Source organism: Triturus cristatus, chromosome 12, assembly GCF_964204655.1.
Source record: "Triturus cristatus chromosome 12, aTriCri1.1, whole genome shotgun sequence".
In the NCBI taxonomy this organism is placed as follows: domain Eukaryota; kingdom Metazoa; phylum Chordata; class Amphibia; order Caudata; family Salamandridae; genus Triturus; species Triturus cristatus.
Window position 1 is genome coordinate 849,146,542 of NC_140595.1, and position 26,729 is coordinate 849,173,270.

At 46.0% G+C, this 26,729-nt stretch overlaps 2 protein-coding genes across 2 annotated transcripts in view; one reads left to right on the forward strand and one right to left on the reverse strand.

Moving 5' to 3' along the window:
- The window catches only part of FIS1 (fission, mitochondrial 1), a 72,515-nt gene extending 47,278 nt beyond the window's left edge, over positions 1-25,237 (reverse strand). The window contains exons 1-2 of the mRNA XM_085639515.1: positions 25,064-25,237; positions 5,915-6,047 (exon numbers count right to left, since the gene is read on the reverse strand). Coding sequence (XP_085495641.1) covers positions 5,915-6,047; positions 25,064-25,108 — 178 coding nt within the window. The 5' untranslated portion in view covers positions 25,109-25,237. The remainder of the gene's footprint in view (positions 1-5,914; positions 6,048-25,063) is intronic.
- Positions 25,238-25,585: 348 nt separating this feature from the next.
- RCAN3 (regulator of calcineurin 3) overlaps positions 25,586-26,729 on the forward strand; it is a 124,046-nt gene continuing 122,902 nt past the window's right edge. The window contains exon 1 of the mRNA XM_085636910.1: positions 25,586-25,807. The gene's annotated coding sequence lies outside the window, so the exon portion shown is untranslated. The remainder of the gene's footprint in view (positions 25,808-26,729) is intronic.

Here is a 26,729-nt window from a genome sequence, read left to right on the forward strand (position 1 = left end):
GAGGCGAGAAAACATGGTTATAAAGAAGAGAAGGTCTAGTCAGAGAGGGGAGCCCGTGCTGCCGATATAAAGTTGCAGCAGTGATTGCGAAAAAGTGGTTTCAACACAGAACAGTTGTATCTCGCAAACCAAATGAACAAACTTCTACCGGATAGAAGTGCACCTCACACTCGAAAGAGTTAGCACACCTCCAAAACAGCAAAGTTGGTGCCACTTCTACAACAAACAGAGGGGCACTTGTCTTGGTTATCAGGAAAAGTAGTTAGATCCCAGACATCAAGAGCTGTGCTCAGAAAAAAAGGCATTGTAGCCTTTAATATAAAAATAAAAAAAATACACATCTCAGTGTTCTTCCTCCCTAAACACAAACACATTTTGAAGTTACGAAGCAAGCTGAAGGCACTGGACGGCTTGACCAAAAGTCTCTGCTGCCAGCCCTGTCCAAAGGAAGAAAGTGCTGTGTCCACTGATCAAAAGGAACTTCTGTACCCACTGTCCAAAGGAAGAAAGTGCTGTGTCCACTGATCAAAAGGAAATTCTGTACCCACTGTCCAAAGGAAGAAAGTGCTGTGTCCACTGATCAAAAGGAACGTCTGTACCCACTGTCCAAAGGAAGAAAGTGCTGTGTCCACTGATCAAAAGGAACTTCTGTACCCACTGTCCAAAGGAAGAAAGTGCTGTGTCCACTGATCAAAAGGAACGTCTGTACCCACTGTCCAAAGGAAGAAAGTGCTGTGTCCACTGATCAAAAGGAACTTCTGTACCCACTGTCCAAAGGAAGAAAGTGCTGTGTCCACTGATCAAAAGAAACTTCTGTACCCACTGTCCAAAGGAAGAAAGTGCTGTGTCCACTGATCAAAAGGAACGTCTGTACCCACTGTCCAAAGGAAGAAAGTGCTGTGTCCACTGATCAAAAGGAACTTCTGTACCCACTGTCCAAAGGAAGAAAGTGCTGTGTCCACTGGTCAAAAGGAACTTCTGTACCCACTGTCCAAAGGAAGAAAGTGCTGTGTCCACTGATGAAAAGGAACTTCTGTACCCACTGTCCAAAGGAAGAAAGTGCTGTACCGCGTGTCTAAATGAAAAGTGAGGCTATTAAAGACATGGGTTTAGTTGGAAGATGCCTCGTCAGACATGTGGAACAGAGACATGCAACATTAAACATGTCTGTCTTTGTGGTGTGCAGCAAAGCTGTGCCAGGGGCTCAGCAGCAGTCCGGGAGGGGTGTGGCAGGATCAGTGCAGCTTGCAGAGCAACTGCGACCCATCCCCGCGGATATAAAAGCAAACTTCCATGATAAGGGTGAGCCATTGACTAATATCCCACTGTGTCTTCTCGACTTTGTACAACAAAGAAACTGCTGTCCCTGCCACAGACCTTTAACCTTTAAAAGTATTGCAGTGCTGCTGAGAAGTGCAGACACTCTCCCTCTCAAATTAAAGAAGTGATGGTGCTCATTACATGCCCGTCTAAAGCACTGCCCGGCAAGGATTCAAAAGACACTGCTGCAACCCTAACTAATAAGGAAAACAGTGCATCTATATTGTAAAAAAACCCTGGCCACAAAAAAACAACAAATGTTTGCTTTAGCCAGTAGCTTAATGGAAACTAATAAAGTTCCAAATGTAAAACTTACCTGAGAAGAGATAACTGAACAACAAAAAGGAAGGAAAAGGTGGGTGTTATGGGACAAACATTGGGTGAAAAGAAATCTGGGACAAGGAACAGGGAAAGGATGTTTGGTGTGCCACGCAAAATTGCCTTTTGCCTTTGGAGCCCTCCCCATACATGAATAAACATGCATTTTAAAAAAATTATATTGTAAATAACTTAAACCTATGGCGGTGCCATCTGGAAGAGAAAGCCCTTCCCAGAACTATTGCTGGGAAAAATGAATGCAACAAAATACCATGTTCAAAATCTATTGACCAAAATTAAGATGAAAAAAAAAAAAAAAAAAAAAAAAAAAGGTAAACATGCTCTTTTCTATGACAGGACTAACAACTGCCTATTTGTTTGTTAAATTTAGTAAGAATCAAAGGTTTAACATTTAACAGACTATTACTCAATAGAGAAAAGATAGTTTTCTTATTTTATTCATGCTTGTAACACTCAGCAAGTTTTGAGATGAAGCTTTCCTGTGGATTCCTCTAGCATTATGTGTGATAAGTAAGAATTGCAGCATTTTAGAAGGTCACGCTCTCCAGACGAGCAACAATTTGTCTCTGCTGAAACGTTTCAGCCCTGCTCGTGAATAACAACTTGATTGCCAGCGCGTCAGTATCGGCTTCTGAGATCGCAGCAAACACTGAACTGCCGGGTCATAGTGACGCCTGGAAGACAAAGTGAAATGCAATCGACCAAATCAGTTTAGCTCATTTGTATGCAGTTGCAACCACACACACGTCATCAGCTCTGACCTGAGCTAGAGAAACGGGTGTCATGCACATTAAAATGAAGGTACGGTCCCCAATAGCCGTGCGGCCGCAAAATGAAATAAATAAAAAACGCGAGTGGTGTCGAGAGTTGTGTGCGCGACAGGATAAAGTGCTGTGCACGTCGCACGCACTTGTGCGCTTAATAGCAAGCTGGTGGCCGGCCTGGGAAGCACTTTTAAACCACCTACTAAATTTCTCGCAAGAGCAGCGCATGCACAGACTCTAGCGAGACCTAAAAACAGGCCACCTGTGTCAGAGCACAAAACAGAGCCCGATAGAGACCAGTTTCGAGTCCCCCCTTAAACTGCTGGTGCTCAGACCCGGCCCACTTAAAGACATGGCCACACGGTGAAGAAGTGTGCGTGTGTGGTGGGGGTGTCTGTCTCACCCTCCAACCCACGCAGAGTTTTGTCTCCAGGCCTTTTTTTTTTTTTTTTAACAATCCCATTTCCTTGTAAAAGCATTTGCAGGGGGAACGGTGATAAGATTCTGGAGGCAATTAGACGTTTATCTCTGTGATCCTGCTTACCCCATCAGCGTCTATTCAGGTCTTATGGTTCACAGATCCTCCAATGGGAAGTCACTAGCATCTAACCAAAACAAAGAGGCTCTCAGAGGGGTAGGGGCTGTCCACTTCCCCGGGTCCTTGGACAGGTCGCCAGAGATCCTGGCTCCCCGCAGAACCATTCTTCAGGCCTTACGGCCCTGGGAACGCTGCAGGAGCAGCTCCATCGTGCGCACCTCGGCCCTGGCGGGAGGGGGTTGAAGGAAAAATGCAACATCCATTTTTATCATTACCTCTCGCGGGCACGTGCAACATGGCCTACCTGAGCGCCCATAATGGCCTTTTCATGATTAGAGGCACCTGCAGTCAACTGCAACTCTCAGAATAAATCACAGACCTGGTTGAAATTTAATGAACAGGTGGAAATTGTAAAAAAAAAAAAAAAAAAAAAAAAAAAAAATACAGGGCATTTGGGGGCTTTCTAAAGAATTTCGTATATATCGGGTTGGAGTCATTTTTAGGTCTCGCCTGACCCAGTGCTTGTGCTGGTCTGGCGAGACTTTAAGTAAGGGCTTCAAAAAATGCTGCCGCCGGCCACAGCTTGCAGTGCATGTGCGCAGGCTTGAGCAGAGGCGCCATATGGCGGGATTACTGCTGCGCGCGCACCACTAGCGCACATGCACTGCAAGCTGTGGCCGGCTGTAGCATTTTCCCCCACGTGATCACTTTCACTTTGGCCCCTCGGTTAACTTCATTGTCTTGCTTGTTTCTATTCACTTTGCCCCTTCTATACATTTCAATATATAGGAACACACCCACAAAACTCCTGTGACCCTAGGATGCATTCATTAGTTTGGGAGTTAGAAAGCGCGACATGCCTCGCTAAAGGTCCTTTGTAGCGCTTCGAAACCGGCTTACAGGAGGATGATAATTAGTAACATATCTGGATTGGGAAAAGGGGAGTATCCTAATTAAAGAACGCTGTGTTTGAGCACTTTGGCACACGTTATCTGACTCTCACGTCCTCTCCGTTGCCTGATCTTAGCTCTTGCCCCAAATCCGCCGTCAGCCTCCCCTTCTTCCAAAGTCTGTCTCCTCTCCTCACGCCCCCTAGACTACTAAACTTGCCCCCTCCTCACAGTTGTTCCACACCTTACCGTGGCTCCACCCCCGCAGGGCCCTAGCCACGGGCAGCAGGATGTAGAACAGGATACTCCCGATCATCCTCCTAGCTCGCGCTGCAACCTTTCCACCACGTGCTTCCGGTACAACAACAACAACAACAACCACCCCTTTCCGGTTCCGACTTCCATTGAACAGGGAAGAGACATCTCCGTGGCAACCAGCAGAGCTACTCCTAGCCTTCATGGGTACAAAAGAAGGACTGCTGCAGAGTCGCAGGTGTGGACACAGAAGTAGGGCCAGAGACGTTTTTTTCAGCGGAAAAGAAACAGTACCTCAGTAAATGGCTCATTTTTTAGGTGCGACTTAACAGGTACTGCGAACTTATGTGATTTACCTAAAAATATCTTTTACTGAGAGGTACTTAAGTAGGAGTACATGTTTTTATTGGGCAGACGTTCTGTGCTTCCACAACAAAAAGTGCAATCGTACCACGCATGTAATTATTTTGTTTGTTTACCATAGCCGCCAAGTTTCTCAGTTTCATGTGTGATTGGATGCCCCACTAAAGTTTTTATTTCTCTGAATTCTGGAACGGGTAGTTCTGTTTTAAGATGGAGTAAACAAGACTGCAAGTATAGGAATTCAAAGAAAACAAGCATTGGCATAGCCAATAGGTCTCGCTTTTGGGACCTCATAAGTATTTAGTTATGCAGCACAATATCATTGGTGCAACAACATCAAGTGTTGCATGGCTAAACACTTATAGGGTCCCAAAGGCGAGACCTATTGGCTATGCCAATGCTTCTTACTTCAGTGAGGTTGGTTCGTGCAGAAAATGACTCGCTTGAGAGATATCTACCACTTGCCCGCTGGTGTGCCCCCACGTGAAAACAATGTGTACTGAGATACTTCATAACCACTTTATTAAAATTAAAACCACACTCATAAAATTGCATAAAATTGTGAAATATTTCGCAAAATTTCCATGCTAGTTGCATGAAAAAAATACTCACCTTGGCACACCTTCCCTTGTGACTAATGCATACTAACTGCTGAACATGTTTTATATGCACCAGCAATGCATCGCTGGCTTTTAGGCAACTTCACGTTTCCTCAACAGAAGAAAAACAAGCATTGGCATAGACAATAGGTCTCGCTTTTGGGACCTCATAAGTATTTTGTTATGCAGCATAATCCTTGGTGCAACATCAACTGTTGCATGGCTATACACTTATAAGATCCCAAAGGCGAGACCTATTGGCTATGCCAATGCTTGTTTTTACCTGCAATGACGTCACAAGGCAACAAGAGCCCAAGTCCTCCGTACCTCCTCGGCCGTAAGACATTTTACACCCAGACTCGAAACCAGTTAGAAATAGAGACAATAAAGTGTGCTGAATCTGCAAACATTAGAAACTTTCATAATACTCAACTGGAGAGCGGTAAGCATCATCGCCCACACTGCTGAGAACGTGGGACTCGTATGCAGAGAGGGGGAGGAAGCATGCAGACAAAGACGGGCCAGCAGCAGAAAATTATACGTAGTAATCGAAGAGAGCTAGATCACATATTACCGGCCATCCCTGGCAGACACATGATTTATTAAGCAATTCCTGGACTTGACATCACCCGCAAGTGTTATGAAGGCAGAAGAACAAGAGGAGGAAGGCAAGCCATCGACTCAGAAGTAGGCAAATGAGACGACAAAAAGCCACTCCATGGCAAGCAAAGGTCGGGATCGAAGCCCAATGCACATTTTTGGTAGAGTCCAAAGGAAGTATTTCACAACTCGACAGCTAGAATCAGTCACGGGAATCACTGTAAGTTACAGAGAAAAGGCATTTACCTTCCAAGAGCTCTGTACCCTTCTTGATGTCATCGTTGTATTTGCTTCTGATGAGACACCAGGCGTACTCGAACTGGGTGCTTTTGGTCACACATCCAGCCAACTTCTCCCCCTGGTACTTCTTTTCAAATCTCTACAAGAAGCAGCAAAGCAAATACTTATTATTGATTCTGCAAAGCTAGTTCCTACAAGGCAATCCTGACCACTACGAAGAACGGACCTTCAGTCAAGGTGACAAAGGAGAGCAATATGAACAGGGCTCCCAGCCTTATCGTACACTCTTTTGAACATTTGTGATTTTATGGATATTTCTTTCATTTTATCTGCATATTTATTTTTTCCTTGGGAATATATTAGGATGCAAATAGTATATTTCCACATTTTACTAATAAATGTTCACTCAAATCTTGAAATCCTGTGTGGTTTTATGCGCTCCAAGTAAGAAGACATTAGGTTTGTAGTACTGCTGTGCGTATCTACCGATACAAGTTATTAAGACATCTTGCATTTTCCTGTGCTATCAATATGTACAACTACTGGCATTCGGGTCATAAGTAGCAGAAAGGATACTCTCGGAAGAGGGTCCAACTTCTGCATTTGCTCCACTCTTAAAAACAAAAACATATGAAATAGTGTGTTCTTGTTTGTCTAAAATAGAATCATCAGAAAAGCTGGCAAATGGAACCTTATTTATAAATTAAGAGGTTTGAGCTTATGACCAGTGCTGGTTTGAGAGCACGGGACACCAGACTCCCAACCTTCATGAACAAATGAGGGACAACAATCGCCGCAGATCTCTTAAAGGGATACTCCGCCACCTGATTTTTGAGTGGGAATGCCTATCAGAGTCCAAGTATGGCTCTCTGCCTCCGAGGATGTGTGCAGACAACTGATATCTCCCCTTTGAGGATATATTCCACCTAGAGAACAGCATCTATGATTTGAAGTCCACATTCCACTATTTTGTGTCTTACGGATATCTGTCCATGTCTCACAGGGGACTGACTCACACTACAGCTCTTCCTCCTTCTCAAATGGCAAACAGAGGTCTCAAACTTTCATAGGAGTCCTCTACATCTCCACCTTAGCCATAGGAGTCCTCAAAACCCTACAACACGACCTCCGCCAAAAACTCACACGAGCTACAGACCCAGGATCCACAGACCCAACAAAAGGCTGACCTGCATGGATAGTCTCAGCTCCACCTGCACTTCCATGTCCAACCCTCCCACACCACATATTTCCAAATAGAAGTGCAAATATAAAGACCAGGTGCCACGCACTCACAGCTCATACCCATCATTGCCCATTTTGATCTCCACAATGCTGTGATCTCCTACGAAGACCTAAGCACATACTACTGCCTCTGGACAGAACAAGTAGCATTATCTGCAATGAGGCCTGTTCCTGTGCAACGGTGGATACCTACTCCACAAGACCTTACTCGCCCTAACTGCCAACCTTGGTAATCACTCGATCTACTAGAGATAGATTACATATTACCGGCCATTCCTGGCAGAGATACCGGATTTATTAAGCAATTCCTGGACTTAACTTCACCCACAAATGTTATCAAGGCAGAAGTACATGGGGAGAAAGGCAAGCCATCAACTCACAAGTAAGAAAAGGAGACGACAAAAAGCCACTCAATGGTAAGCAAAGGCCAGGATCGAAGTCCAATGCACATTGTTGGTATAATCCAAAGGAGGCATTTCATAACTTAACCGCTAGAATCAGTCTGCCCAAACTAAAAAGGCATCCTGCAGAATTCTGTACTGACTGGAGTCTGTTCAGTAGGGAAGACCGGATATAGAAACCAAATAGGAGTTGTTGCAATAGCCAAATCTAGAACGGAGCAGTGCAGGTCCTGTGTGGAGCAGCCATCCTTTGTGACAAAAGGGACAATAAGATCAATTTTCTTCGTGAAAAAAGTGCAGGCAAAAGGTAACGGATTCCACTTGCCAAGAAACACCAATCTCGACTCCACACCTTTTTAGGTCTCCCGTAAGGCAGGGCTGTTGCGAGACATTTTGACACGTTACCGTTTGCTGAAAGCCCGCCCACTGTTTACCAATGTTAGGCTTCAGTGTCCTTTACTTGCTTATTATTGGATGGCTGGTGTGTGCGTTATATCCACGCTGGGAGTTTGTCCCTCCCCTGTAGTGTGGGCGCATTACTGCAACTTCTGCATAATTGCGTCTCCTTAAACAGCTTGTTAGGAGGTCAACAACTATTTCCAGGACACTGAAGACATTTATTGTAAGTGGTCATGTTGCCTTTTGCTTGCAAAGCTACTTTGGTATATTTAACATGAGCAAAAGTCATAGGACTATGTAGTAACGAGGTCCGCAGCCAGGATGTAGTTTTAAGTAGATTTATTGAGTTCAGTTACAGGTAGTTGAGTTCTAGAGATACAGCCCCACCAGGAGCAGTCTGCCTCCTGCTCAGCCCATACTCCAACTGACACACTCAAGCATCCAGGCACCCAAACATTCCATTCAAGACCATCACACCAGCATTTCATGCATTACCTTCCCACTGGCTGAGCAGCTAGGGAGAAAGTAAGCAGATAAATACAATACAGGTTACAACAGAATAGCTATAGTGTATACACAAATTTCTAGGATAAATCCACACCCCCTCAGAATTCTGATTGACATGCAAGCACTTGTATCTGATTTGAGAGGGATCTTTAGTAATGAATGACTTGTAGAACTGCAGCTTCACAAAACGTGAATGCTTTTCTATCCGACTTCTAGTAGTGCTTTAAGGAATTGAAGCTCTGTGAAAGATTTTATATCGGACTCAAGAGGGACCTTAAGTAACAGCTTGAGGGACTGCAGGATTGTGAATATATGTTGATATATACAGCAATGACGTAAGGAGCTGCAGGTCTGTGCAGTCTGCACTGGGTAGTGATGGTTAGGACCACGTTGCCATGGGATGTATCTGAGAAGTGATGGTTAGGAGCACACTGCCACAGGATGCCATCTGGGTAGTGATGGTTAGGGCTACGTTGCCACAGGATGCATCTGGGTAGTGATGGTTAGGACCACGTTGTCATAGGGTGTATCTGGGTAATGATGGTTAGGAGCACGTTGCCACAGGATGCATCCAGTCACTCTTCCCAATGCTTCATCACCACCAAACAGGAGCCTAAAAATGAGCACATAACACCCGCTGACATGTTTTATGCCGCTGACATGTTTTATGCAGAACGAACAATCAACTTTTCAAATGTCCGCTGTACTCAATTTCAAATAACCATTGGGAATGAGTTTGCAGCTGGTGCCCACATAATTGTGGTTTACACATACGTTAGACCTTGCTGTTTGATTATGTGGGGTAACAGGGTGTGAGCACTGCAACTTCTGCTTGAAGACGTTCAGTATGGCGCTTGTGGGAGTGTAGCAACAGTGCTGTGAGGTGAATGAACTTGATACAAGCAAGTGGAAGTAACCTCTTGGGACACTCAAGAGAACAGGGCCTCAGAGACACCAGCTTGCAAGATAGCTCAGTAGGTTAAACTACTACAGAGAAAAAAGCACGTGAAGACCAACACAGCCTTTTATTCTTTCAAGAGGTTAACATGAGACACTAGAGCTGGGAAAATTACTACTGGTATTATGGAGCAAAGAGACAATTCACATAGTGGTGCATGATAGAAACAACCTTTTGTGAGTCATTAAAATTACTAGCAAAACTCGAAGAATGACACACTGACAAACAGAAGGCAGAACATTTCTGAAGAACATGTGGGAGATTTGGGCTTTTCTAGAAAAATGGGTTCATTTATTCACTCAATTTATCAATCTTCGGGGGATGGAAGGCTGAGTCGGCCTTGTTAGGATTCACACTTGTAATAGGTCGATCACCACTTAATTCAAACTGTGAACGTGCAGCACATTGAGATATTACTCACGCAATACTTTGGGCTCAGTAGTTTTAAGTACACAGACATCATGCAGGTCATCAAAGTTTCTTCAATAACCATAATGACGCTGCGCTTTGAGTTTTCACCTGGTTTAATGAATAATTAGATAACCGATAACCACCTAAACTTAATCCAGACAAACGAGAAATCCTACTCGTCGAACTAGGCAGCCTACATTCATGTGCATCTAGGCCAGACATCCTCTCAATTGACACAGTGTGGGGAAAAAAGCAAGCCTAGAAATCTCTCAGACACAGGATCCGAATAGATCCAGCAGTGAAATCTTCCATCAGTGTGCTCAGAATCCTAAAGCTGGATCTTGCCACCCCTAGATTCCCCACTAAGTTTAAGCGACGGACACTTGTACTGTCTCACCTACATTATACAAACAAGCTTTACTTACAATCACCAAAACTTCTATACAAATTACGACCGGTCTAAATCTCAGCACTCTGAATGCTCTATCTCAAACCTGGCGTTGTTATTCTAGTCCTTTTAACTCTTTATTGGCTTTCAATCATGATGAAGTGCTTTTAAGGAATTAAGCATGATGACCTGAGAACTGCAAGGACTTAGAACAGGTCTTCAAACTTTTTGTTGCCGAGACCCCCTTGTCAAAATTCTTTAGGCGCAAGGACCCGCTCCTGACAAAAATTTCTAGAACCTGGTACTCCTTATCAACAACCATAAACGCCCCCAATTCTCACAGCAAATACCTTTTACAGCGGGGGTATAATATTAAACAGTGTTCAGAAAACCAAAGGTCAGGCGAGTGTGGAGGCATGGTCAGAGGTGCAGCTAAAAACAAAGGGCCTCATTTATGAAGAATTGGCGTAGGGCAGCGCCGCAAGTCTTCTTGCTGAACTGCCCTATGTAAAAAGCATTGGCATAGCCAATAGGTCTCACCTTTGGGACCTTACAAGTGTTTAGCCATGCAACACTTGATGTTGTACCAAGGATATTGTGCTGGATAACTGAACACTTATAAGGTCCCAAAGATGAGACCTATTGGCTATGCCAATGCTTGTTGTGTCTAGCAGCCTGCGTGTGTTTATCTGTGTGCTGGGGAGTGCATGAGTATGTCTGAATGACTGTCTTTGTGTGCGTGCCTGCGACTGTGTGTGTGTATGTATGTATGTATGTTAGCTTGCATGCCTGAGCTCATGTTTAATGGTATGTGCTCACGGATGATTTGAAAGCCTGTGAAGGTATACGGCCCTGGGGTTGGCAAAGCCTGAAGCTGCTTTATAAGCTCTGTAATTTGTTGGGTATGACAAATGATTATTTTAAATGCTAATTTAGATGTTCCTACTTTTGAAAAATTAGTGGCTGTGTCAGTTATCAAATTAACATACTGCAGCCCAAAATATTTAGCAGTTGATTCTTTAAAAATGGTTATGTGATGTCACTTCCTGTGACGTCATTGGCATGGCATTACTTTTAAATGCTATGTGACTTCGATGAAGGGACGCCACTGATCAAGTGAAATAAAGACTAAAACCGGCTCAGTTTTTAACTGCAGTTTGTTGGAATGGTTGGAATGGTCATTAAAATGGACAATTACATTATTATTTAATATTTTATATTTGGATTGGAATCTCCGTATGAAATGCTATTGCCAGATACATTTTGGAGACGTTCAAATAAGTCACCAGAACTCGCACCACGTGCAAAATAACAAGAGGCTGAAAGAAATATTAACCTGGGGAGGAGGGTAGGGGTGACGTAGAGGGACATCAGCAACTGAATGAAAAGATTTCTAGAAGCCAAGTTAAGAACGGGTGAAACTCAGCTGCTCCTGCGCAATGTCACAATAGGTGGCACGAATTATGTGAGAAAGAAACAACCGCAATTAAAGAGGCACCCGTAGCAGGAGGAGAAAGGGGATGGAAAAGCTGAAGTACCTACTCGGCATGTGCCAGTGTTGAAAATTAAATCACAAACTGCTCTGCGCACAAAGCACTCCTCGTTCAATGACGGCGGGCCAGCTTGTGAATAACAAAAACAAAGCGCTGACAGCGAAAGATTGCTGGAACCTGGGAGGCCAAGCCGGACAGGGCTCCCGGAATAAAACAAGCCCGGGAGTTGCGCGTGCTAAAATTACTTTGAAAGCTCGCTACGGCCTGCTGCAGTATAGAGAGGGTGGGGGAGGGGAGGCCAGCAGAGTGACGCGATCTGTGGTGGGGGAGGGAATTGAAGCGCAAGCAAGCAAGGCGGAGAGAGGCACGCAAGGCTTAATGAGCCTTGACAGAAACCCACATGGCGGCTGCGTGCCTGAACGCAAGCTTGAGGCCAGCAAAAGCCTCTGATAGCACTTTCAAAAAGCCACTCACTAAACTTCTTGCAGAGCAGCACAGGCGCTGGCTCAGCGAGACCTAAAAAGGGCATGAATGCACCGTATTTATGAAATACGGTGCATTCCTGTCCTTTTCCCTTGCATTGGTGCACAAATTGCTGCATAGCACCAACATAGGCAGGATTGTTTTTGTACAGAAAGGGGAACCTTCCTCCACAAAAACAATCCAAAGGTGTTTTCCTCTTTCTATGTGAGCTGCAGAATGCAGCACACATGGAAAGAGGAAAGAACGAGGAAAAATGAAAACATTTCTCCTTGTTACGCCTCCACTGGGGAAGTGTCTGTTTTTTGGAGCTGCCCCAGGTTTATGCGATTTTGTAAATATGGGGCAGCATCAAAATCCAGGTGTGTTGCGTGGTAACCCCACGTAAAGCCCATGGACCACCACCATCACGCAGAGTAAGGTAACAGTGACTTGCGCTGCTATGTCTTACTCCATAGCTATGAGGCCATTCAAAGCCATGCAGGGTGATTTCCCGCCGCCTCATAGGTATAGTTGAGACGCTTGCACCTCCAGAATGTCAAATAAAGTGATGCTCGGGCGATGCAGGCCTCTCGTAAATGAGCCCCAAAATATTCTGTATGTTTTTTTATGTCTTTCACCATCAGGAGGCTTCATATAAAATAATGGGCAGTGTAAATTAAAAATAAATGTAAAAAGTTGTAACTCTGTGGGAAATGCACTGTAGTACATTATGAAACCTCCATTAGTTGAAGCAACGCAGGGGTCTGTGTGTAACCAGAGAGCCACAGAACGAAAGCTTGATTTGTGCAGTGGAGAATAGTGACATGTATTTTTAGTGCTACGAGGTCACACCATGTGACAGAAAGCACTGTCAATATGCAAGTCATTATTTTATACTTTCATTACACACAGTAGAAGATAAACTGGTACAAAATGTGCAAAAAGTTTTACAATAAAAAGGTGCTTCCAAAATGTAGATTTTGGAAATACCAGTGCATATGTAATGCTTTTTGTTTTTTACATAACTGTCCCTTCAACTTGTCTTTAGGGGTACTAAGGGCTGTGTAAACGCAGTTACAATTAAAAGCATGCACATTACAGCCCAGTTAACTCTTTGCACTACCACTCAAAAAATCCAAATCTTTTGACATCTCAAAGCGTGCAGTGATTGCATCAATCAAAGTCAGAACCAGCTCCCAAGAACCCTTTACACTTGCAGATATAGCGCACATCTGCATTTTAGTCAGGCAAGAAGGTATCCTGGCAGGAAGGCTTTTCATACACAAGACACTCAATTGATGAAACCATCTGATAATGATATAAATTAGCCACACCAGGACGGCTGTCTTTCCAAAAGGAGAGAAAACATTTTTAATTGCAGGCACAAGTGAAGCTGGGCAATGCGGACCCCCTTCCCAGGACTCCACGACCTGCCTGGGGGTAGCCCACAAATAAGTTAACAAGCATTTACAATGCAACGGTCTCGGCATTGTAAAAGTTAGAGCTATTGGCATTGCTCATGACAATGCAGTTTCTTTAAATGTTTTAAAAACAAAAACGTAAACAAAAATAATGTCATGAGCAATGCCAATAGCTTTAACTTTACCAATGCCGAGACCATTGCATTGTAAATGCTTGTTTAATTCGTCTCGTGGACGCTGTTTGACATTAAGAGAGGGTGTGGCGTTACTGTCGCCTAGGAACTGGGCAACCAAGTTCTAACCCCAGCGTCGGCTCAACATTCTATGATTCAGGGCAAATCAATTACTTTGCATAAAAAAAAAAATCCCCGTGTGTGATGTAACTAGGCTCACGTAAAGCGCCCACCGCCCCTAGACCGAGACCTAAAAATGAATCAAAATGAGACACAAACCAGTGATTTTCCCACCATAAGTGATCTAATGAATATTTCAACAGAGTGAATTGAGAACCACCAAGCGGACTCCTCAGAGAATGGCGGACTCCTCAGAGAATGGCTCTTAACAACACCAGGGCCTCTTGAATTAATGTTCTCTAGTCATTTCTAAATAGTTCGTAGTCTTCCCAAAAAAGCCGTCCTCATGCTATAAAACAATGAAATGTAAACATGTGTAAACAGAAATCTGTTGATCTGCCACAAATCTGTGAGATAACAGTCAGTCTTAAAAGAGTATCTTAGAAGAATATCATGCAACTTACATGAATCGCCCTGTCTCGAGAGTCACTGTTATCCCAAAAATAATTAGAAACTGCCCAGGACAAAACCTTTCATCATGTCCCTGAACGCTCATCAAGCGAAGCCTGTCAGATATTTTCAACAATCGGCACCTGTGAAAACAGCGTGCACTGTGAGCAACTCATCACTACAAGTTACTTCAACAACAAACACCACTAATATCAAAGATAAACATGGAGTCACTCCGAATTCTCACCTCACTTGAAGCCTGTGACTCGAATATCTCTCGTCTCAAGGATTCTGGACGCGGTAATAGTTCAGTTAGCTACCATTGTATTTAAAGAGACGACATTCCCGCGCAGCTGACGTATCCTATTAGGAAATGAAGCAACATAGAGAGTGGACTAACCGTCTATGATACCAGTCTTGTTTCACGGCAAGTCGATCATCGCGTAGTAGACGGACTAATAACAATAGCTCTGCTCAACTTTCATGTCAACGCTCTGATGTCTGCGTAAACTGGCCCAAAATTAATGTGCCTCATAGGAAAATAATCTAATTCTTCTGCGCTCACCAAAATGTATGTTGCTCTGTGCATATAAACAGAGCAATGTTTCTGTTAAAGAAAAATCACTTATGAGTGTTAGAAATTACGTGCACAAAACCTATCACTTTCTGGGGTCTCACATGTGTAGATCTCTGAAATAAACCTTGGAATATAACTCTCGAAGGACAATAAAAAACACCCTCCAACGAAAATGAGCACACTCCGATTGTAATCACTTGCAGCCCAATATCGCTATCTGAAGTGGGAGTGAATTGTTAGTACGTGTGTTGGGACTGCTAGTAGTGGAGGGGCGCGTCCACTCGGCGTTATCTGGAGGGGGGGGGGGTTATAATTACTCGCAAGTGAGATTGGACAGTGTGTGGGTGAGACGACCACACGTCACCAGAACAGGGAGCTGTTTGAACGCGACATGACCCACTATAGGGGGCGACGCGCGTGACGGCGGGTGGGGGTCTCTTGTGTGGGGGAGGGTGAGCTCTAGAACTGTTGAACCTCGTCGGGGGCAGCGCCTGGAAGAATGGGGCGCCTTGCACAGCTGAAGGGAGTGGAGAGTGCTGTGTGTTCTGCAGGGGGAGCGTTGGGGCGAGCTGGGATGCTCGCAACGCGTGGGTTTGTTGTCTGGTCCGTCGCCCTCGCCTGCCTCACAGCAAGTCATTTGCAAATAAATCACCCAAAACGAATATGTTTTTGATAAAAACGGCCGAGATGTGTATTGCAAGTCCGAGCAGGTGTACCTGTGGAGTGTGGTCGGGGTCCAGCAAGCTGTAACCCGGAGGGAAGATCGGAGGAGCAGTCAAGCACACCACCGCCTTTCTCCGAGGCAGAATGCCTCGGAGAAAGGCAGCGTCCTTTTCGGATTCGGGGGCGTGTTTTGCTGTTGTCTCCTCCCTGAGACTTTTCGCAAAAAACACGCCCCCCGATCCGAAAAGGACGGGGCCTGATCGGAGTGACGGGACCTCTTCTCCAGTGGCTGGCCAGCATTCAAGAGGCCAGCCAATGGAGAACAGAGGAGAAGAGGGGCGGGTGCAAGCCCCTCTTCTCCAAAACATTAAATCTCCGGACTTCCGGTCTGCCGACCGGATGGTCCCGAGATCTCCGGACTTCCGGTCTGCCGACCGGATGGTCCCGAGACCTAAAAACCACCCTACAACAAATCTCGACTGCCAGGTCATTCTTACTCGGTCCTACTCTGCAAACTTGGGCACCCCCTTTCCCCCATGTGAGAAATTTACAGAGTCACCGTGGATTGTAGAAGGCCATCAACACAAGGCTCTTCAAGCTTCAGACCCAGAGGGAGTCCTGGTCTCTCTCCACAAGGCAACGCCCATCAAACTGGATTCACAGCCCCCATTAGCACAAAAAGCTACTGCGAACAAACAACTATAGGCGGGGTAGGATTTGTATGGTGCAGAGTGTTGGATATTGTCCGTAGAACAGGGTTCGCACTGTGGGGGGCCTTGTGTGCAGTACCGTGGGCCACAGTCTCATGGACAGAGCTGCAGTTTGATGAGTTATTGTCTCTTAATTCCATAATGGTGGCTTAGTATTACTAGAAATCAGGGTAGTGGGTTAGTGTCCATGTGATGCAGTTTGGAGGGTTACAAACAGGCAGATTACACTCTTTAAAGCCAGATGGATTAGCGATTCCCTTATGTAGTGTGGCGGCTCAGTCACTGCGTGATATGGAGGAGCCAAGAGTTTGTATCCATGTAGCACAGTGTGTGCCTTGGTGGTTCACAGCTTGTAAAATGCAGTCAAAAATGGTTGGAGAGTATCAACGAGTTGTGCTGATATGATGAACTATTATGTGCAGGGGGTGGTATTAGTGTCCCGACGGTACAGTGTGGTGTACTAATCCCATAAAATACATGTGCAAAGTCCCTTTCGTCTAGTACGATAGTTCGGTGACGTCATGATGCAGTCTGGGGGGTTAATGCTTCTAGAATGCAGTGCTGTGTAGCGGGTTAGTCCACGAGGATGTCTAGCAAGAGTCCTCAGAGTAAATGGAGGTGCATTAATGAATCCTGTGTACTCTAGTGAGTACTGAATTACTATCTGCATGGTTCAACAGTGTGATGGTGTTAGAGTACCCAAGAGATCACTTGTTAGTGTTCCCTGTGAGGCCTTGAAGCACGGTGTGCTTGTTTCTCTAAGGGCGCACAAATGCATTTTGTCAAATAAACCATGCATTAGTGCCATCAGCATGTAGGTATACTGTAGCTAATCTGTGCATTAACCAAATATACATACATCTGAAGTAACAAGACCTTTTCCTCGGGGAGTGATCAACGAAATCGTATAGACGTGGGTTGAACACCACATAATCTGAATATTCTCAACTTGTAACCTGCATTGAGTTATAAAACAAAGCTAAACAAAGGCACACGACACCAAAAAACATCCTAGTGGAGCATCGTGGTATATTGAAGCAGAGCAGGGCAAACGAAACGTTACCCAGGGCGTATTGGTGCAAAAATTGACTAGGGGCATTGAAAAAACGATTCACACATATAGTGCGTATTATAAAATCAGTAGAAAAACAGTCACTTTGAGAATAACAATAAGCTGGGGTGAAAGCATGCACATACGTGAATCATTTTATGTAACAAATATAAATACACAGAATCTGTACGTATTATGGAGCCAGGCTAGAACCAGTGCGAGTAAATTAAATGTGAAAGGGAAAGACCTTAAATAGCACTAGTTAAGTGAATCCAAGTTGGTTAGCGTGAAGAAACAAGCATTTGCAATGCAATAGGTCTCGCATTTGTGAGAGTTTAAGCTACTAGCATTGCAAATGACAATGCCTTTTATTTGTTTTAAAAACCAAAACATAAATAAAAGACATTGTAATTTACAATGCGAATAGCTCAAACTCGCGTAAATGCGAGACCTATTGCGTTGCAAATGCTTGTTTTTGTTTGGTGCGTATGGCTAGGTGGCATGTTTGGGCTGCGTTGAACCCATCTGGGTATTTCAGCAGTGGCGTTTGGAGCAAACATGTGTAGTGTATAAGTTTCTCTCTCCACATTTGTGAGTGCATTATGCCACATTGCATGCGAGTACACATAGCACATGGATCCCATCTTAAAATAGACACTGGCAGCCTGTGATAGGCAAAAATTCACAAACAGGGCTTGGGGTATGCTTAGAAGTACATCTGTCGGTGCAGCATGAATGAGGCGGGGCCACCTACAGCTCATGTCACCCATCAAGATGCCACAAATGTGGTGGCCAAATCGATGATTCGGCTGACGAATCTTTTGGAGAGACTATGACACCCATGTATTTTCTCACCATGCTCGAGAAAGCATGCCTGCGTTGCATGTGTAGCAGTCACGGGAGGTATTTGATTGCTTAATGTGTTTAAACAAAGAGTGCAGGTTCCCAAAGTTGTTTTAGGAGCTTACTGCTGCTGGCACTGCTGAACACCAGAATTGGCAAATACAAAGGCTGCCCTTTTTCATTCCTGTTTTCTCGCTTTGTCATGGTGCTCCTAGACTTCTCCTGTACTCTCCCGTTTCAGAATTTCTCTTCCTCTTGGTCAAAATCAAATAATGAAAAATAAGTCCCTGTCCCCAAAAATGAGTGCCAGTAACCAATGCCCAAGAACACCAGCACAAAGTAAGCAATGGGGCAGCTACAGCTTACAGACGCTCCAGTACAGCATTGCTAAGGCTTAAAACTGCTTTTTGCACACAGTGTCTGTGAGTGCCAGCAACCAATGCCACCAGCACAAAGTAAGCAATGGGGCAACTACAGCTTACGGATGCTCCAGTACAGCACTGCTAAGGCTTAAAACTGTGCATTTGGAAAACAGTGTCTGAGAGTGCCAGTAACCAATGCCACCAGCACAAAGTAAGCAATGGGGCAACTACAGCTTACCGACGCTCCAATCTTAGTTCAAACTGTCGCATCCCCTGTAAATATACTTACAAAATGAACAATAATGGTTGGTTCAAGTTTCTATCGTGAACAATATAAGGAAACTTCTCTCTTTGCTAATCCAATTTACTGATGCACCTACAGCGAGGGGTGGGTAATTCAGGCACATCTTTGAAACAGGGGGCTTTTAGGCTCTTTTTAAAAGGTCTGCACTAGGGTTACTCTCGTTAGCGGTTAAACACTGGGTTTGTTTATTGATACAACCCTGGGAAATATCACATTCAGCACATTTCAAAAGCTTTCACCCTCGAGCAGCATTCTAGGGTACCCAATACAGCTTTAGAGCTATGCACTTGATCAGAGTGAAGATTAACATACACTGGTGAGGCTCATACTGTCCTCTTCCTCCACATTTTACATTTTAAAATCGAAAAGGCTTGTATAGCTCAATAGTGGAAGTCCTTGCCTCAGTACTAAAGAGTCTCTGCTCGCAGACTGGCACTGGCTCCAAGACCACAGTTGACAAGCAGCATGAGGGCAAGTCTTTACCTTTTTCCCAGGGGCTCTTTAAATACTGTGGCTTGGCAGCCCTTCTTTGTAAATGGGAACTCTGCAGAGTGAGCTGCTGGGCTTAGTCAGAACCAGACAAGGGTATCCACGGGGGTGTGGAAGTCTCTCACAATTTGTGGATAGCATTTAGAGTTGGTTTGGGGCTAGGTACTACACACCACAGCACCAAGAGGTGGGTGAGTGCCCCATGCAGTGAACAGGAAACTTGGGAGACTCTTACAAGCTGTGGATAACAAGAGGAGATGTGGGACTCAGTATTTCACAACACCAAGAAGCCAGCTGGGAGTCTGTCATATGCTATGGATATTAGTAAGAGAACATGTGTGTGAGAAGTTGGCCTGGTATATGATGTTCACTAATTAAAGTGACCACCTTGTACCATGCCAAGCAACCCTTATGGTGTGGTTGTAAGTCAACCTTTTCGGACCAGCTGCCCTAGTGGTAGCGTAGGCTAAGCAGTCTTTGAGGCTAAACTCGTTTAGGCATGTAAAGCAAGCTGTTTTACCATATGTAACCCCCCCTTTTACCAATGAAAGGACACCACACAGATATATATTCAAAATATATATGTATTTATTACTCAAAGTATCCCCTAGACTCTTTATGAGCACAGGAGCACAAATTGTTAAACAAGAAAGTATCACAATATACAGAAGTTGCACTTTATATGGATAGGCCCTGGTGGCCGCTCAAACCATATACTAAAATAGTGGTACAAGTACCACGAACAGGAAAGGGAAAAGGCCTAGGGCCTCTAGAATCGCTGGGCCTACAAGGAGCTAACTTTAGTTAGTGACCAGGAGGTCCACGGGTCGCGTGTGCAGTGAGGAAAGTTACACGCGGGCTCCCATAGGTTTTCAATGGGTGCGTAAAAGTTCCTGCTAGAAGGGTCTTCTGGTTGGACTACGAAATCAAGACTTCAAACCTAGACATTAGAGATGTTACTCTACACTTGAGCACCGGAGTGCCAGCTTTACCTCACCCACAGGAAGCGGGTGCATAGGTCTCGAAGTGCGTCGGGTTTCGTGTATCTGTTCAATGGAGCCTGACTACAAAGATGCTGCAGGCGGTCGGTCCAGAAGAGATGCGGTGGATCGGAAGTGTAGAAGACCTGTAAGCAGAGGGGACAGTGTTCACAGTCACTAGCCAGTGACCAGCATGGCACCAGGTAGGTACCAGGCGATGTCGGGTGCAAACAGGTGAAGAGGTGTAGCTTGTCGCTGCAGCCACGTGGTCCCTGAAGGTCGACTACGTCCAGGAGTCGATTCACGAGCTGTCCCACGCATGCTCTCGCTGTCGGCAGTGTCGGCAACTCAAAAGAAGCAAACAAGCCTTGGCAAAAGCAGGAGTCGCAGGAATCGAAGAAAGCTTGTAGCTCTGACCAGCAAGGTCAGAGGGGCTGCTCCTTTGGAGGGAAGCAGGGGCCAGTCTGGAGCAACCAGACCAGCATCGTAGTTTTCAAAAAAAGGTTCGCCAAGATGGCCACTAGCCAACGGGCCAGGGACCGGGTAGGCGTGTCGCAAAGTGCAGAGGGGCCCCACGCAGATCGTGGAGATGCTGGAGGGCTCACCTTTGGTGCAGATTGTGCTCGGATGTTGGGCTTCTCAGGACCCAAAGCACAACTCAGAGGGAGCCTCTGTCGTCGCACTTGCAGCTTGTCGAGTGTCTTCCAAGACGGCTGGCTCCACGTGTCTCGGTGCCTCCACGGGTTCCTTCTTTGCAGGGACTGTGGATCGGGCGGTGAGAGGTCTGGAGGTCCAGTTCTTGTCAGTCTCTGGGCTCGGGCTCCAGCAAAGCAGACGTTGATTTGCTGGATGGTGCTTGCGTTAGCAAGATGGTCACTCCCTGACCATAGGGGAGATTTCCTTCAGTCTTCTGTGCAGCAGAACGTCGAAGTTCCCGTCTTCTTCTTAGTTTCAAGTTGATTCCAGGATGTCTGAAGTCTTAGGACACAGCTCCTACCTTTAAGCGGATTCTAGGGGCCAGACTACCTGCTAGGTCCCTCCCTAAGGGTGGGACCAGGAAAGGGGGTGGTTACACCCCAATCCTTTGTCCAGCTCGCCCCAGGTCTGGGGCTGGTGTGCCCCAGGACCAGTTTGAACTGGCATATGCACCAAGGCTCCTTGTGAGCCTCAGGCATGTCTGATTCTATTCAAGCCCTACCTGACCAATACACAAAATCCTGTCTGGGGTGGTGCACGCACCTCCCCTGGCAGGAAACCCTTTGTCCACGTCTCCCAAGCTGGAAGGACTCCCAGCAGCAGGAGGGCAGACTTGTGTCTGTGGTGGCAGCGTCCATTTTGTGGAGCTGAGGCTATGTCTGATTTTACCCGGGTTTCAGGATCTGTACATGTCGTGTCCCTCTAGAAGGGTGGAATGCTAACCCCGTCGCCAGAATTGGCGAGGGGTTAGTATTCCAATTCGTATGACACCTTACTCGACATGTTTTGATAAAGCCAAACCAAAGATAGCATTTAACCGCGAGGTTCATAATGCACTTAAGAGTATATGGTATGACGATATCTGGAAACAGTAGAAGGAAGTTGTTCCGACCACTGCAGACAGGCTCAGCTCATGCTAGAGCACCATCTCACATGGAACCCAGCACTCTGCCTTCAGGATTGTTAAGGCCTGCGATAGGAGTGACTTATAGGTTAACATGTGTCCCATTTAAGGTTAGGTATAGGTATACTACACCTAAGTAAGAGGTGGATACACCAACTTACCCCAGCTGAGAGATCAGCCAGTTGTGTCAAATTGTTAGGCCAGGCCAGGGGTGGCACAATACATGCTTCAGCCCCTGGTAGGCCTTAGATACACCAATGCCCTGGGTACCTAGTGTACACTGGTACAGGGGCTCACAGGGTGATCTAGTTCCAATTGGTTATGCACCTAGAGTGCATAGTGTCAATTTAGTAGAGAGCAGACAGCCTGAGACCATGGATGGCAGGATCTCAGGCCAACTAAGTCGAAAAACCAGCTAGACACTAGGCAAAAAATTGGGGGTAAGATATCCACCTTCCTACAATGTGTGATCCAGCACTTGCACACATCCCACACATACAGAAAACCAGATTGGGGGGGACCCAGGTTTGGCTATACCAGGCTTCTCCAATAAGTAGCTTGTGAGCCACAGCCCCAGCTGCCTGTAAATAGCTCTCCAGTATGTAGCCCAACCTACTAATCCAAAAGCTTTTACTTGATTCAATTAATAGGTGTACAAAAATTGTAAAGTGAGTATTCAAGATGAAAATGTGTACTTTTTTCAAAACTTGTAATTTCAATACTATATTTATAACTGATATTTCAATGATAAATTACGCAGCATTGGGAGATTTAAGCCCTGCCAAGTATCACACATCTTGCGTGACACTATCGCATTTTATGTTACATTACTGCATGTAAAACGATTGTCACACAAATCAGCGTACTTAAATGCTGAGTGTATTACCGTTTTTTATGGTTTGTAGAGTCTGATATATCGTTAGGTTACAGAAACACAAAGCAGACAGCAGCCTATGCGACTTCGGTTATGCTTTGATGGTTCACCCTGATTGAACAGTGTTTTGCTTCTGTTACATAGGTAGGCTGACCTGCCAACCTCCCCCGGCACGAATTGGTCAGTATAGTACACATGTGCGTGCAGCCGTATGGCCTGCTCAACACAGCGAAGTTTACTACTACCACAGGCGGTCCATGCAGTGTTAGTGCTGCTAAAGGAAGAAGTTCAGCAGCGGCCTCGCTTGTGTCAGGGACTGAAAGGCTCCAGTCGGCACAGGCAGAAGGTTTTCAATTTCAAAATCTTATTGCAACCAGCCCGGGCCACCATGAATTGCTGCTACCAGAATTAAATTGAAGGACAAGGGAGTCCTCCTTGACACGTGCTGCCTTCATCTGCTGGAAGGAGGGGGGGGTTCTCCAGGGGCTATTACTGTAAGAAAATGTGCAGAGGGCCTTAAAGCTCTGAAGACTGCGTGCCAGCCACGCCATCTTCACATGAGGGGTGTATTTCACATTTGATTTCTGATCACTTTTTGAGATAAACGAGCCAAAACATAGCGCTATAACACAGTGCTTCCCCCATCACTTGTAAATTTTGCCTAAAAAGATAAACATTCGAAGATTAAATTGTCGATCCTGCGTGGATTTGTTTCAGTTTGTTCTAAAATGGAATTCTAATTTAAACAAAGAACAATCAATAAGATTCTCAAAGGATGAGAACATACATTGTTCACGCATTCGCTCCCACTGTTTGAGGCCTAAAGGAGCTGAGATCAACTACTATAGTTATTACAAAAGGAGATCGGGTTGACTGAGATTCGAGGTTGTTCAGTTACGCAGATATAAAAAAAAAAAATGTTGAACAGTAGAAGCGACGCACACAGCTGATATGGGTCAAAATAAGCTGCGAGGCATGGTTCAATTCTCTCTAATTATCCGTTTCGAGGAGGCAGAGTAATGCTTAACCGTGAATGAACTATACCTTGAAACAGATGTAGAAAATTCAGACCCATCTCTGCAAAAAGCATGCTGTTCCTGCTTTTAAAAAAACCACAAACTACTGCTGCAGATTAGATGTAACGCAGTACTCTATGGTATGCGGAGAGGAGCGTCAGAATCATCTAGGTCACTGTGCTAGCCTGCTCTCTTCGGACTGGCAACTGTCTCCAGCACATCACAACACTGCCCACAGTCCAAGCAGCTGTTTGCAGTGAGAGAGACCCCACAGGCTGCAGCTACAGTGTACAGGCCAAGCAGCAGAAGTTATTTTCCCAGCACTGACTCCATTGTTAAGTCAAAGAGAATGTGGGGGTTTAATGTTCCTCCTGGGAGAGATCAGAGATTTGCCCAGTGCAAGTTGACTCACCAGTAGCGTAAAGTGTCAGCTGCAAAGAATGTGCATCATGCATATCACAGAACCTAATGTTGCTAAAAGGGATTAGTTTGGTTAGAAATGTATTCTTATTAGCAAACGCAACCACTGTGGCACATGTTCAATCCTCAGTTTGTGCTCCTCCAGATCAAACACTTAAAATACACTGCACAGTTACACAGTTGTTTTACTGTATGATCAGCTCACAAGGATAATAGACAAGTGCCCTTCCATATAGGTTTTCATTGCTCGATTTTGCTTGCGAGAAAGTGTCACTCATAGTCGTTAAATGTCACTCATAATTACAAGAAAATTACGAAAACGTCACACAGAAATCTGGAAACTTGGCAGCTATGTTTATGACTAATAATATTACCTTGCTGCCAAGGGCATTGCAGATGTGGCCGCTGTGTAGTACCCTTGTAAAGGCATTCAAAATGCAAAAAGTATGTTTTACATTTCTGCCGGAAATCCTGCCCTGAGGTGACCACGGCTGGTAACCTGGCATAGGGTGGGCACTCATAATCGTTTGTTATGTGCATGGCTCTAATATTATAAGTAGCTCGGGATGATTATCATAGAGCATAATGACCTCTTCATACTGTAAGGCTGCAGACCCCTGGGCTGGGCTCACCCTGCTCAGCGCCAGGATACCCTCCCTGGTGACAGAGCGCTCTACAAATAAACCTACATGACACTACACCGCGCCCAGAAGCCGAGGGAGCGCTGGAGTCCCAGGAGGGCACTGCTGTCTTTACCAGCAAATGCCAAGGGCCACAAGACTAGGCCTGCCTGGCGCCAGGCAGGGTCCCTCCCGCAGCCCGAGCCCTCCAGCCCGCTCACCAGCAGGTCCTCCACCGCCACCACCTCGCTCAGCACCGCCTCCATCTTCCAGCCAGCAGCAAAGGATGGAAGAGCCCCCAACCAACAACACCGGAAGAGTGAAGCGACACACCGGAAGCTGCGTAGGTGGAAGCGGAGGTGCGGATGTAAGCGTTGTCTACGTCTCACAAGAAGTGTCTGGGGCGCATGCGTAAATCATGCCCTCCCAAACCAAAATGATGATACAGCTAAAGCAGGTGAAGAGTTCCCCATCCAGGATGGCCGCTATTTTGGAACATCGTGGTGACTTCATCCCAATCCAAGATGGTGACATGACGTTGCCGAATGCTTCAGCGACCCCTGCCCAAGATGGCGATGAACTACGGGTGTTTTTTTTCCCATTCATTGTCTTAAATGAAGATTTCTTCTGCTCTCATTGGCTATTTCTAGTCATGCGCCGACTGCTCACCATCCTCAGTTCCTATTGGATGCCCTCTGTCACGCGCTGAGCGTCCGAATCCTGCGTTCCCATTGGCTGTCTGCAGCCCTCGCCCCGCCTCCAGTGAGAGAGCAGTGCAGTGACAGCAGCAACAAGGACACTGGAGCCCTGCACTGCCATGGCTTACAGTGAGGGGCCCGGGCCGGCATCGGGGGGCGCCCTGCCCCGCAGGGGGTGACCTGTTCACTGCGTGCACCAGCCTGTAGCAGCCTGTGCTCTCCTCCTCCATCACTGCAGGGCCAGCCTGCACCCCTGCTCCTCCACAGGTGAGTCTGAGCCCAGAGGGGGCAGGATCTGGTGGGATGGGGGGTCTGAGCCCTTTGCCCAGAGGGGGCAGGATCTGGTGGCATGGGGGGCATGGAGGGCAAGGGGCTTCCAATCCTCTCCATCCATGTATATGCCATATATCTCTTCCATGTGTGTTTATTGCACATTCCCATTTGTGATGCACATCTCCCCGCATCTGGTCCACAGCCCACCCTTCCTCCACCTGTGTCCGTTGAGCATCTGCCCTGCACCTGAGCTATTGCACATCTCTCCTGCACCTTGTTATAGCCCACCCCTCCTCCACCCGTGTCGCTTGAGCATCAGCCCAGCACATGAGCTATTGCACATCTCTCCAGCACCTGGTTTACTGCCCACCCCTCCTCCACCAGTGTCTGTTGAGCATCTTTCCTGCACCTGAGCTATTGCACATCTCTCCAGCACCTAGTTATAGCACACCCCTCCTCCACCAGTGTCTGTTGAGCATCTTTCCTGCACCTGAGCTATTACACACCTCTCCAGCACCTGGTTTACTGCCCACCCCTCCTCCACCAGTGTCTGTTGAGCATCTTTCCTGCACCTGAGCTATTACACACCTCTCCAGCACCTGGTTTACTGCCCACCCCTCGTCCACCAGTGTCTGTTGAGCATCTTTCCTGCACCTGAGCTATTGCACATCTCTCCAGCACCTTGTTATAGCACACCCCTCCTTCACCAGTGTCTGTTGAGCATCTTTCCTGCACCTGGTTTACTGGCTACCCCTCCTCCACCAGTGTCTGTTGAGCATCTTTCCTGCACCTGAGCTATTGCACATCTCTCCAGCACCTTGTTATAGCACACCCCTCCTCAACCTGTCTGTTGAGCATCTTCCCTGCATCTGAGCTATTACACACCTCTCCTGCATCTGGTTTACTGCCACCCCCT